General features: G+C 43.7%; 1 protein-coding gene across 1 annotated transcript in view; it reads right to left on the reverse strand.

Annotated features, from left to right (window-relative positions):
• Positions 1–14,538, reverse strand: part of LOC127637779 (semaphorin-3C-like) — a 72,635-nt gene that overhangs the window by 28,313 nt on the left and 29,784 nt on the right. Inside the window, exons 4-5 of the mRNA XM_052119042.1 lie at positions 5,678–5,740; positions 1,077–1,196 (exon numbers count right to left, since the gene is read on the reverse strand). Coding sequence (XP_051975002.1) covers positions 1,077–1,196; positions 5,678–5,740 — 183 coding nt within the window. The remainder of the gene's footprint in view (positions 1–1,076; positions 1,197–5,677; positions 5,741–14,538) is intronic.

Consider the following 14,538-nt stretch of genomic DNA (forward strand, 5'->3'; position numbering starts at 1 on the left):
CTTTTCTTTGCTCTTCTTTTTTCTCTTATTGTCTCTTTTTTCTTTCCTTTTTTCTTCTTCTCTTCTCTTCTTTTCTTTCAGTTTCTCTTCTTTTTAATTTTTTCTCTTCTCTTTCTTTTCATTTCTCATCTCACTCTCTTCTTTTTCCTTTTTCATCTCTTCTTTTCTCTGCAGTTATCTCCTTTCTTCTTTTCCTTCCTCTTCTCTTTTCTTCTTTTCATTCCTCTTCTCTCCTTTCCTTTTCTTCTTCTCGTCTCTTTCTTCTTCTCATCTTTTCTTTCCTATTCTCTTCTTTTCTTTACTTTTCTCATCGCTTCTTTCATCTCTTGTTTTCTCTTCTTTTCTTCCCTGTTCTCTTCTCTTTTTGTCTCTTCTCTTCTTACATCTTCTATCCTTTTCTATTCTCTTCATTTCTTTTCTTTCCTCTTCTTTTCTTTCCACTTTTCTTCTTTTCTTTTCTCTTCTTTTTTCTTATCTTCTCATCTCTTCTTTTCTCGTATCTTCTCCTTTTTTCTTCTCTTCTTTTCTTTTCTCTTCACTTTTTTCTTTTCCTCTCTCTTCTTTCCCTTTCTTTTCACTTCTCTTCTTTTCTTTCATCTTCTCTTCATTTCTCTCTTCTTTTCTTCTTTTAATATCTCTTCTCTTCTTTATCTTCTCTTCTATTGTTTTCTTTCCTCTTCTCTTCTCTCCTCTTTTCTCCTCTTTTTGTCTTTTAATTTCTCTCCTCTCCTCTCCTCTACTGTTTTCTTCTTTTAATTTCTCTTCTCCTTTATATTCTCTTATTTTCTCTTCATCATAAATATTACACACTTCACCTTTTACCTCTAAATACCCTCACCTTGCTGGTTTAAATGATGGCTTTCCAAAGGACCTGAAGTTAACATCTCAGGGATACATTACAAAAACTAATTTTTACCAGAAAGTTAGGGCCCTATTTTTAACCATAGTATTTCTCAACAGAGGCTTACAGACCATTTCCTATATATAGATTTCTAAAGCAAATAGTAGTAATATTAAAATGAAGCTAGACTAAATTAGACATTCAAACTGCTATTCATTAGTGAGTGTAAACTGACCTCAGGACGCCTGCCACGGTTCACATATACACACACTGGGCTGTAGGCTCCACTGCCGCAGATGAACATATGTGTCCTGTTATAGGGTTGAATCACACGCAAGAAGTTTCCACATCCATGCTGAGGAGAGAAAGAGAGATCACTTAGTTATTTACCAATTAAGCTGCACTTAAAAAATAGTTTGAAGGAATTCATCATTATTTAATCACTGTCCTTCCAAACCTTAATGTTGTTTCCTAAGTAGAAATTTTTTGAAGTACCTTCACACAGCTCTTTTCCATACAATAACATTTCATAGTGACCACAGCTGTAAAGCTACAAAAGACACCAAAAAACATCTTAAAAGTAGTCCATACGACTCATGCCCTGTATTCTGAGGTTTTGAGGTCATCCTAACCTCCGCTGCAGCTCTCAGATCCCATTCTCCATCCCACATGCTGGAACTAGTGCATTGTATTTGGTTACGATGAAACCTTTCATAAACCTCAACGTGGCATTTTTCGCAAATTACATTTCAGAGGTTCGGCTGAGGGGATGATTATAAGCGAATAACGATTTACAGGAATAGTTATAAATCTTGATATCAGCAGTCTCCTTGGCGATCATGATTTCAAGCTTGATTACATTTCCTAGTGCTCTGGGAATGTTTGAAGTGTTAGGAAGTGTAATCAAGATTGAAATCATGATTGTGCATAGAGACTGCATTATGTAAAGTAAAAAACGAGTTATAGTTTGGCCTGTTCCCAACCAAAACTGACTGGCTCACTTCTGAAGATATGGATTTAAACACTGGAGTCGTATGGATTACTTTTACACTTACTTTATATGCTTTTTGGAGCTTCAACGTTCTGGCCACCATTCACTTGCATTGTATGGACCAACAGAGCTGAGATATTCTTCTAAAAATCTTTGTTTGTGTTTAGCAGAAGACAAAAAGTCACACATCTGAGATGGCATGAGGGTGAGTAAATGGTGAGAGAATTGTAATTTTTTGGTTGAATTAACCCTTTAAATTACAGCCTCACACAAGCAATTGTATTGCTTCAGAAGACTTAAAAATAGTGCATACAGACTCATTTTATGCTATTTAAGGTGATTTTTTTTTCATTTTGAACTGAATTGTCATATTATGGAAAAGACCTGGGTCTCTTTAAAAACGTAAAATAACAGTATTTTTTTTATTTATATATGTTTTTAGGTTTGACTTTCAAATATAATTTTAAAGTAATTTAGTACGACATAATTCTGTTAGCAAGTTAATACCCTTTTTGTCTTCCGTTTTGGACACCAAGCTGGAAACTGATAATGCCAGTTAAAATAAGTAGAGAAAATACTGATCAGAACCTATAATTTAGGAAGTGAGAGTTTATATAAGGCAAGAATTCAAGGCCTATCTAGGAATCCCAAACTAAAGTGATGCCAAACCAACTGGACATGATCCATCCCAGAAAAACAGGGCGAGAGGGATGAGTAGTGAAATAAAATGAGTGCTTGGGGAGCCGTTTGGAACTTGGCGAACTGTGGCAAAACAGCAGCTGTATCAGCTCTCCTTTAGTATGTATACTCAAGAGCTGCTCCAGAAAAATAACAACACTTCCAACAGCATACACCCTACCATACTCTCCTATTTCTTCCAGCTTTCTGTCATTCATGTATCTTTTCCTGTGGCACATCTCAACATTATCCTCCATTGGCTTTATTAACTGCTAGATTTATGGTACATAAACATTTTCCTCGCGCAAATGCAAAAAAGACATCTTAACAGCTCACGGTTCACACACAGATCAGGTAGAATTAACAAGATAGTGCTCTATAAACACGTCTTAATACCATTTACAGCTCTGTTAAAGAAAAGCCTAAAATGTTCCCAAATGATGCTGATGGATTCAGTGGTCACACACTGCTGCCCGTGTGGCTGCTGATCCTATCAGGATTGAGGGATGGGGTAGATCCCTGTGAGGGGAGGAAACCTAACAACCTGACAGAGGCAGTGCTTCAAAGAAAAGTCAAATTAAAAGTCAGGAATAATCTGCGGTGCAAACCCAAAGTGTAATGCCAATTTAAACACACAATGAGAGATGCAGAAAGGCTCTAGGAGAGCTAAAACAAATATATGTTCAAATCTTAAAGGGGTAGTTCGGCTATTTCCTCACCCTCTTGTCAAAAACCAAATGACTTAAAATGAACACTAAAGGAGACATTTTAACGAATATCGAGGACAAACTTTCCAATACAATGTACATTCTGGTCTTAAGCTCTTAAAACAACACAAGTTCTCATGTGAACACAAGTGCCACTGTGAACAAGCTTTTCTCAAAGTGCTCAGGAATGCGCAACAGATGTCAAGATTTTCACTGCAAAATTAATTAAACTACGGATTTTTTCCGGTCTTCAGAAGACTTAAAATATGACACATGAGTCAAAAGGGCTACTTTTAAGATACTTTTTGGTGTTTTTTCAAGCTGTAAAGTGAGTAAAAATCCACTGCAATTCATTAATATGCAGTTATAGCAACATGAATAAAAAAAGCGACTTTTGTGCAATACTTTCCAAATACCGTTTTAACTTGTTATAAATGTTTAGTAAACAAATGTATTTATACTTTTATTAATCAAAAACATAAATTCATGATATAAGTAAAACTGAAGCAAAACTATATTATTATAGTGAGATTAAACATATAGATTTTAATCTCAGTATAACAAGGGAGTTACAATTGTTGAATAAGTGTTATTAAGCATTTATAACATTTGTGGTAAAATGGCTCACTGTTTGTCAGGTATTGAATGAGTCACCCTTTTATGCATGTTGTTATAACCACATACTAATGATTTATAATGCATTTGTAAATGACTTATTAGTCATTAATAAACTCATTTATAAACCTATAACAAAGGGAACTTTAATGTAAAATGTTACAGTTAACATTAGTTAATGCACTATTAACTAACATGAACTAACAATGAAAATTTTTATTTTGTATTAATTTGTATAAACAAATGCTGTACAAAAACATATATTGTTCATTGTTAGTTCATGATTTTCATCTCACAAAAACCTATCAGAAGCCTTCAGAAGACTTGGAATATGACACATGAGTCAAAAGGACTACTTTTAAGATACTTTTGGGTGTTTTTTCAAGCTGTAAAGTGAGTAAAAATCCACTGCAATTTAGGGTTGTAATGACATGAGGCTATCCCTTTAATAGTCCTAAATAAAGGCTTCATTTTTGTTCACTCAAAATATTGGTAACACTTTAAATTAATGTTCCATTTATAAAGGGCTCCAATGATGACTAATAAGTCATTTACTAATGCATTATAATTCATTAATATTCAGTTATAGCAACATGAATAAAAAGGCGACTTCCGTGCAATACTTTCCAAATACCGTTTTAACTTGTTATAAATGTTTAGTAAACATTTTTATTTATACTTGTATTAATCAAAAACATAAATTCATGATATAGGTAAAACTGCAGCAAAACTATATTATTATAGTGAGATTAAACATATGGATTTTAATCTCAGCATAACAAGGGAGTTACAATTGTTGAATAAGTGTTATTAAGCATTTATAACATTTGTGGTAAAATGGCTCAGTGTTTGCCAGGTATTGAATGAGTCACCCTCTTATGCATGTTGTTATAACCACATACTAATGATTTATAATGCATTTGTAAATGACTTATTAGTCATTAATTAACCCCTTTATAAACCTTAAACAAAGGGAACTTTATTGTAAAGTGTTACTGTTACCATTAGTTAATGCACTATTAACTAACATGAACTAACAATTAATAATTTAATTTTTATTAACTAGCATTCAAATTAATATATAATATAATATTCATAATTAAATAATGTTAACAGATCAAACCTTATTGTAAAGTGTTACCAAGATTTGAAACCTGCCGTGATGCATCTTAACACAACAGTTTTGATATGCCAAAGTGTATGCGTGAATCAATTAATAAATTTGAATTAGATTTTTTGGTTGTACTATTCCTTTTTGTACATGAGGTTTTAAGGTGATCCAATACAGCTTTAAAAATTATAATTTTCCTCATACTATTCTGGCATGGGTGTAAGGAAATGCTATGCAGTGTATTTTTCTTTGGCCAGCTGAAAACACTAGTCAATTCCTGCAATTCTCTTTGTTCTAACACACATAATTAGTGACAGAGGGAAGGTGTGACCTCCCACTGCGACACACAACGGCTGGAGACAGCTTTTGCTCTGCATCCAGAACCATATGTTTCTAATCCAGCCATGACTGTTAAAAATTTGGAAAAATAAAAGTTGATTTTGACTCATCTCATGCATCTGTTCGTGATTCAGCCATAACGGTTCAAAATAGAAGAATAAACATCGATTCAAAATCAGCTCATACTTAGTGCTTTCTAATTCAGGACAAGTTGAATTAATTGCTGTGATTGTAAGAAGAATAAAGCGTGTGAAAACAGCTTGATGGATGATCACTTCACCAGGCAACAAACAAATGAAAGTGTATTCAAGAATGCTGCTGCCTGAACTGTTTATCAGTGGCGTAAAAGAGGTGGCCAGTACATTCCAGGATTTTAAAAGTGTCCATGTTCTTACTGTGGGATCTTTGCCAGCCATCTGACACTCTTCGACTTTACTGGTGGACGCCGGCCAGAAGATCTAATAGAGAAAAAGAGGATTAGAGGTGAGAAATCTCATGTGTTGTGTTCAGCCTGATCTCATGAAAATTATGTGACTGTGGCAAAATATTTGCAAAAATATATTGCCTGTTTCCTTACACGTATCGCAACAGTTCCAAGGTGAAATGTCCACTATGTGGTGCTAAAGGTGAGTTTTTAAGGTTAATGCAATATTGTGTTTTAAATCAACTAAACCGATGTCCGTACCCAAGACCCCTTAAACCTAAAGCTGACCGATAGTGTCGTAAAAGCAAACGTGAGAGGAAAAAATGCCGTTTCTGACACATCCACGTCATACTGTGATGCTTTAATGGCACTTTCGACTCACGCGTTGACTCGCGTGCTCTTAAAGAGTCTTACCCTCTCGCAAAAATAGCATTGTGTGAGGAAGAGGGTGAAAAATAAATGTTAATAAACTGACAATCTGCCGTTTTACATGTAATTTGTTTGAAATTGAGTAAAAGTCATGGTTGTTTTAGCACCTTTAGTGTTCATTTCCCCAAGAAACTATGGCGATACTTAGGAGGCATTAAAAAATCATTTTGCAAAAATTTAGGTATAATAATGTGATTCTATGAGACAAGATTGGTTGTGCTGCACGTTTATGGTGACCAGAAATTATTTCAAAATTCTTGACATGAATGAGCAAGAGAATCTGACAGAACAAATGAAAATATAGTAAGCCTATATGTTGATTTTAAGTAAAAATTATATAAAAGAATTTATAGTATTTTACTTTTTTATTACAAGTTTGTGTTGTTATTGTGTAGTATTCGTCAGTGCATGTAATGTCAAAGAACAAAATTGTCTTCATAGTCTTTCATTATATGAAATATCATGCTCTGCTCTGAGTTTATTTTCTTTTTTGACTGACGTCACCAAGCCCTATTATTTTTCCACCACTTTCCTTCCAACAACCTGTGATATAAAGACTACTTTTCATAATAACATAATTTCTCCTTGGATAAAATCAAGTATCGCTCTACTTTTTTTCCCTTGTTAAATATCCTGTTTCACTTGGAATTATGCATTATGGAATTAATATTTGTTGTGATTGTTGTTTCATGTTGACTATAATATAGCACAAGAGTATATGTTTAACAAATAAAAACATTACATTTTTACATAATACATTTACATAATACATGTAAACATTATAAAAGCAATATAATAACAGTATTAGAATAAAAATAAACATTTTAATTCTCAAAAAAGGTACAATTACACATTTAGCCTCAGTTATGCATCATTGTAAATACTTTATATGTGTTGTGAATCTTGTTTCATGTTGAAAAGAGATATGTGTTTAATTTACACATTTAAAAAGCAATAGAGCCAAAAACCATGGCTAACGAGAATAAAAATATACAATTAAACAAAACACTGAATCATATCATCTGTTTATACCTTTTTTACCACTAAAAATAACCACATGCACTAGATGTAGTCAGTGAAATGTTCTAAACCCTGGGCATTATTTGCAGCAGTCACAAGCTCTCTGTTATGTTCTGGCAGGCTGAAGACAGGAATAGACAAAAACGATGACGAAGATGATAAAGAAACCAAGTGCAGCAGACTTAACAAAAATACAAAACAGATAGACAAAAACAACGAGTCTACGAACAAGGTGAACAAAATACAGAGCCCATCAAACACCAGTATGCAACGTTAACATCTGATGAAGATTGAATCAAACATAAGGCATTAAATACACAAACAAGGGAAACCAGATAATAAGACAACCAATGACAAAAAATAACTAATTCAAGATAACAAGACTAATAAAGACAATGAAACAAGAACCAATGACATGACCTGGCCTAATGAAACAAAGAATAATCATGACAGGACACATGACACAACAGGATGATCACATGACAAAGATAGGAACCAGGAAGATAAGACAAAATTCTAAATAAAAGACAAGGCCAATAACACATGAAACCAGAATAACATGAACTGACATAACTACAAGGAACATGGGAAAGCATGACTAGACATTTACATAGTGCCCCTCTTAAGAGCGGCTCCAGACGCCCAAAAAACAGACTAGAGCCAGACTTCTAGACAAAACCTGAATGGAATCACAGGCAATAATGGCAGTCCAGGCAACAGAAAGGGAAATGTCCCACCAGGTGTGTGACTGAACTGAGGTTGTGTATGTTGCAAAAACATCCAGACCAGGGTTTATGTCTGGGTGAAGACTGGAAACCGTATGTATGGCATGAACCAGAATGTTTTAATGATCTGAAAGGGTATGGTCCATGAGGAGGTCGAGGTAAGGAGGCAGATGAAACATGAGGTACTGGATGCGGTTGGTCAGGGGCATTTGGCAGATCAGTAAGACAAGCACACAGAACAAACAAAGTAGCTTGAACAGTAGTGATTTCAGGGGTCTCTTGATCAGGAGCAGTCTCAGAGGGAGCAGAGTCAGTAGTCTTTAGCACAGGATCAGACATGGGGGACTTTGTGACAGGAGGGGCCAAGACAGGGAGTTCATGAGTGGTAGGGACTGGGAAATTGGAGACATTACCGGCAAAGACAGGGAACACACTGGAGATTTTATGTGCAGGTAAATTGAACTCAGAGGACCCCAGGGACTCTGAGGGGTTAGACGGAGACTTAACAGAAGGCTCAGTGTCAGGGAGCTCAGGAGAGGCCACAGCAACACGACCCTCAGGCTCATGAAGACCTGCAGACTCTGTGTCCATGGCCAATGTGGGTTCAGGGCTTGGGTTAAAAGTGGACTCTAAAAGATCTGGGTCTGGAACGGACTGTGAATGCCCAACAGTGGATACAGGATCTGAGATAGGAACATGGGGGACAGAGACAGGCACAAACACTGGGACAGGCACAGGAACAAGGACAGGGACATGAACAGTAACCATAATACGTACTGGGACAGGAATAACTAATGGATGGGATGGAGCAGACTCAGGAGCAGAGACAGATGGGGTAGGATAACCAGATGAGACAGATGTGGGCAGTGGAGCAGGGCCTGAAGAGGCTTCTGGTGTTGCCTCTGGGAACAGAGGACAGGGAACAGGACAGGCTCGTCATCAGCCACAGGGAACTGGACAGGCTCGTCAACGGCAACAGGGAACAGGACTGGCTCGTCGATGGCCACAGGGAACAGGACAGGCTTGTCGACGGCCACAGGGAACTGGACAGGCTCATCGACAGCCTCAGGGATCTGGACAGGCTCGTCGACAGCCTCAGGGAACTGGACAGGCTCGTAAACTGCCACAGGGAACTGGACAGGCTCGTTGACAGCCTCAGAAAACTGGACAGGCTCATCAACAGCCTCAGGGAACTGGACTGGCTCGTCAACAGCCTACGTAGCCAGGAGTGCTGGCAGTGACTGTGGAACTGCATCCGTGGCCGTGAATGATGACAGTGGTAGGGGAACTGCCTCCATGACCGTGAATGCTGGCAGTGGCAGGGGAACAGCCTCTGTGTCCAGGAACGCTGCCACTGGGACAGACAAGGCTTTAGGCGCTGGCTCGGATGAGGCTTAAGACTCTGGCTTGTTGACCGTGGCAGGCATGGGTGCTGGCTTGTCAACTGTTGCAGACATGGGCGCTGGCTCGTTGACCGTGGCAGGCGTGAGTGCTGGCTGAACAACTGTGGCAGTCATGTGCACTGGCTTGTTGACCGTGGCAGGTGTGGAAGTGGAATCTTACTTGGCATCAGGGGGCTCAGAAGTGGTGGCAGTCTGGCACACAGGAACTTCAGAGAGTGGAGCTGGCTTCCCCTTCCGTCTCCTATTTCTACCTGCCTTGACAGCCTGTGTGGATGGCGGCAGTGGTGGGAGGCAAATATAAGAAATAAGAAGCATAGAAGGGCTGGACTCCTCAAGAGATAATGGTATTGCAATGGTGACAGGTGAAACACAATCAGCTGAGGGAATCGGTAAATAATCATCCTATACCCCCACCATGAACATTGAGCCACTCAAACTGAATCAGGCTCCACTTCACTGCACTGTTCCTGGCAAACATGATTTCAGTGGTTAAATTAACCCATAAAGGTAGACATCATGTAGTTCACCTCATTAGAATTTGTAGGCACTTAAGATGTTTCACAAAAACATTTGTCTTAAGATGGTTATTTATATCTTCAGCTTTAGTGTGTCAATAGGAAAAATACATTTCATTTTTAATTTAAACATTACTTTTGTAAATAGAATAGGTTAGAATAGAAGAACAGGGCACTCTGCAAGAGATGGCATTGCCCCCACAGAGCATTGAGTCAGTCTGGGATTACATGAAGAGACAGATGCAATTGATACAGCCTAAATAGAAGAACTGTGGTCAAGAATATTGGAACATCCTTGTGACAGGGCGGAGGTCGGGGCCGGGTCGTGATGCTGCACTAATCAAGCCTCAGGGCAGCTGTCCGACACTTTGTGTGTTTGTCTTTTTGTTTAGTTCTTCATTAAACTATAATTTATATCATCAAGCCGGTTCTCACCTGCTCCTTTCCATTAATCCCTTTTCACTGGTGCCGAAATCCGGGAAGGAGGAGGGATGCGCCGTAGTGGAGTTCTCGCCGCTACCATCACCCCAAAGGAGCAGCCACGGCCATCCACCAGAGGACGGAGGAACCCGGCCGCTGACAGCAAGGGGAGGAGGGGCTCCCAACCAATCGCCTGGAGCAGTTACTGCTGCCAGGTGCGGGGGAGACACCTACCGTCCACCCAAAATTTGATGGGGCGTTCCTTCTGCCAGGGGCCGGAGGACTGCCTCCGATCCACCCAGGGAGGAGTGGCTGTGATCCACTAGATGGTGTAGGAGTGGTGAGAGGACCAAGTAAGTGTTTTTTTTCTTCTCTCTCTCTCTCGCTCCTCTCACTCTCTCCCCCTGCCGCTACACTTGGCCTTTCCCTTTCTTTAAAATTTAACTTTGGTTTTTAGGGTGTACTGCAGCATTACAGGGAGTACCCCCTGTGTTTTGAATTATTGTTCTTTCCCTCCCCCTGTCCCATCACAGATTCAGGAAGCGGGGATGACCTGCGGGGGTGTACGTCATGCCGGGGGCTCCCTGGCCTGAGAGAACGAGTGAGGAATGTGACAGGGCGGAGGGCGGGGCAGGGTCATGACACCTATGTGTGTTTGTCTTTTTGTTTAGTTCTTCTTCTAAACTATTATTTATATCGTCAAGCCGGTTCTCGCCTCCTCCTTTCCATTAATCCCTATACAATCTTATCTGCTAACAACCAAGAAAAACTGTGTCCAGGAGTACCTAGGAGAATTGGTGGCCACACCAAATATTGATTTAGCTTTTTTGTTTATTGGAATTTGTATGTTGTTAATTGATAAATGAAAACTATTTATGGCATTATTTTAAGACATCCTCACTATGCAACATTTTTCAAAGTGCCTAAAACTTTTTCACAGTAGACTACTTGTAGTTCACAAAATTCCATTGTATATTATTATTATATATATTATTGGTCTTCCTGGTTACTGGTTTTGTCATGTGATCATCCTGTTGTGTCATGTGTCCTGTTATGATTGGTCTTTGGTTCATTAGTGTAACCCGCACACACAAACACAAGACGATACAGTCACAATGTCGGAGAAAACTGCTTTATTCCAACAAAGCAGGCAACAGTACAAAAACAGGGCAAATCCAGTGAAGAATGGTCAGGGTGAGCGTTAAATCGAGCGTTAAAGCCGGGGAATCAAGATAGGGTAAAGGTGCAAATCCAGGAGAGAGTGGTCAATGAGAGCGTAGGGGGTCAAAGCCGGGGTAATCAGAATCAGCGAGACGGGACTAGAGGGAGCAAAAGACAGGGGAACAAGGGGAGCTCGAAAGCCGGGGAATCAAGAGGAAAATGACGAGACTAGTGGGAGCAAAATACAGGGGAACAAGGGGAGCTGGCAAGCTAAGAGGTGAACGAGAGGAGGTCAAAACTAGACGAGACTAGCGGGGGGCAAAGACACGGAAAACTAAATACAATAACCAACAACCGTGAGACGAAAGGGTAGTGATATATATAGGAGCAAGTGCAGGTGTAAACCATGACAGGTGATGAGACGAGTGCAGGTGAAACTAATGTGCAGGAGTGCAGATGACGTGAGTGCAGGTGGTCATAATGTTCTGGGGGATTGGAAACGCGTGAGAAACTCAAGGAAGGGAGATTGCCTACGAGCATGTGAGCGAGTAGGAGCAAAGTGGGCGAGAGGGCTCGAATGAGCAAAAAGAGCGTGCGAGCTCGAGGGGGCGGAACGAGCGTGGGAGCTCGAGGGGGCGGAACGAGCATGGAAGCTCGAGGGGGCGGAGCGAGAAAGCGGGGTTCGTGACAGTACTCCCCCCTCTAAAACGGACGGCTCCTGACGGCCGCGCTTGGTTGCGAGGAAGTGGTGCTGGACGAACCCAATAAACAAAAAACCCTGAACAGACAAACCACAAAACACACAAACAAAATTGAGGGCAGACCAAGGGGCACAGAGGGAAATGAGACAGTCCATGGGGTCAATGGGCAGTATCAAGGCAAGGTCTGGGGGAACATAGCGGACAGGCGGGTGGTCGGGAGATCTAGGGGGCAGCCGTAGGGCAGAGACAGGGTCAGGGGGTCTGGAAGGCGACTGGAGGACAGGGACTGGGTCCGGGGGTCTGGAAGGTGACCACCGGACAGGAATAGGGTCCGGAGGCCAGGGAAGAGGCCACAGGACAGGGAGAGGGTCAGGAAGTCCGGGCTGAGCCGTGAAAGGCGGTGCCGTCAGAGGCGGCACTGTAGGCGGCTCTGGAGGTGGGGTTCTGGAAGGCTCTGGAGGTGGAGCTGAAGGAGGCTTTAGGGGCGAAGGCCTGAAAGGCTCTGGAGGTGGAGCCGACGGAGGCTTTAGGGGGGAAGGCCTGGAAGGCTCAGGAGGTGGAGCCAATGGAGGTGGTGCCGTGGGAGGTCCCCGAGGCGACGACCTGGCAGGCTCTGTAGTCTCGGGGGGTAGAGCCGTAGGAGGCCCAAGAGGCGGAGCCATAGAAAGCGCTGGAGTCTTTGGGAGCAGAGCCGTGAGGGGCTCGGGAGGTGGAGCCGTGGGAGGCTCGGGAGGCGGAGCCGTAGGAGGCTCGGGAGGCGGAGCCGTAGGAGGCTCGAGAGGCGGAGCCCTAGGAAGCTCTGGAGTCTCTGGGAGTAGAGCCGTGAGAGGCTCGGGGAAAAAGGTCGTGGAAGACTTGAGAGGCTCTAGAGGTGGGGCCCTGGAAGACTCGAGAGACGAAGCCCTGAGAGGCTTGGAAGGGGGTGGAGCCCTGAAAGACTCGAGAGGAGAAGCCCTGAGAGGCTTGAGGGGAGGAGGAGCCCTGAGAGACTCGAGAGGGGAAGCCCTGAGAGGCTTGAGAGGGGGAGGATCCCTGAGAGACTCGAGAGGCGAAGCCGTGAGAGGCTTGAGGGGTGGAGCCATGAAAGACTCGAGGGACGGAGCCCTGAGAGGCTCGAGGGGAGGAGGAGCCCTGAGAGACTCAAGAGGCGAAGCCGTGAGAGGCTTAAGGGGTGGAGCCATGAAAGACTCGAGGGACGGAGCCCTGAGAGGCTCGAGGGGTGGAGCCATGAAAGACTCGAGGGATGGAGCACTGAGAGGCTCGAGGGGAGGAGGAGCCCTGAAAGACTCGAGAGGGGAAGCCCTGAGAGGCTTGAGGGGAGGAGGAGCCCTGAGAGACTCGAGAGGAGAAGCCCTGAGAGGCTTGGGAGGGGAAGCCCTGAAAGACTCGAGAGGAGAAGCCCTGAGAGGCTCGGGAGGGGGAGCCCTGAAAGACTCGAGAGGAGAAGCCCTAAGAGGCTCGAGAGGAGGAGCCCTGGGAGGCTTGGGAGGAGGAGCCTTGGAAGGCTCGAGAAGAGGAGCCCTGGGAGGCTTGGGAGGAGGAGCCTTGAAAGACTCGGGAGGAGAAGCCCTGAGAGGCGGCGCTCTGGGAGGCTCGAGAGACTTGAAAGGCAGAACCCTGGGGGGCTTGGGAGGTAGAGCTCTGGGAGGCTCGAGAGGAGGAGCCTTAGGAGGCTCGAGAGGAAGAGCCCTGGGCGGCTTGAGAGGAGCCCTGGGAGGCTTGAGAGGAGGAGCCTTGGGAGACTCGAGAGGCGGAGGCCACGAGGGCTCTGAGGGGCGAGCAGAGGCTGGCAGAGCCGTGGAAGACTCTGGGGGCGGAGCAGAACCCGGCAGAGCTGTGGAAGACTCTGGGGGCGGAGCAGAACCCGGCAGAGCCGTGGAAGATTCTGGGGGCGGAGCAGAACCCGGCAGAGCCGTGGAAGACTCTGGGGCGGAGCAGAACCCGGCAGAGCCGTGGAAGACTATGGGGGCGGAGCAGAACCCGGCAGAGCCGTGGAAGACTCTGGGGGCGGAGCAGAACCTGGCAGAGCCGTGGAAGACTCTGGGGGCGGAGCAGAACCCGGCAGAGCCGTGGAAGACTCTGAGGGAACCTCTGCGGTCTTGAGCACAAGACGAGACTGGGGAGAAGGGGCCCTCTTCCGTCTCTTGCATCCTCGGCCAACAGGGGATGTGGCCATGGGGACGGTCGAGGCTACAGGCGCTGGCTCGCCGACCGTGGCGGGCATGGGCGCTGGCTCGTTGGCCGTGGCGGGCATGGGCACTGGCTCATTGGCCGTGGCGGGCATGGGCGCTGGCTCTCTGGCCGTGGCAGGCATGGGCGCTGGCTCGCTGGCCATGCCAGGCTTCGAGACTGGGGCCGTGACAGGCTTCGGGGCTAGGGCCGTGTCAGGCTTCGGGACTGGGGCCGTGTCAGGCTTCGGGACTGGGGCCGTGACAGGCCTCGGGACTGGGGCCGTGTC

This window comes from Xyrauchen texanus, chromosome 45 (genome assembly GCF_025860055.1).
Source record: "Xyrauchen texanus isolate HMW12.3.18 chromosome 45, RBS_HiC_50CHRs, whole genome shotgun sequence".
NCBI lineage: Eukaryota > Metazoa > Chordata > Actinopteri > Cypriniformes > Catostomidae > Xyrauchen > Xyrauchen texanus.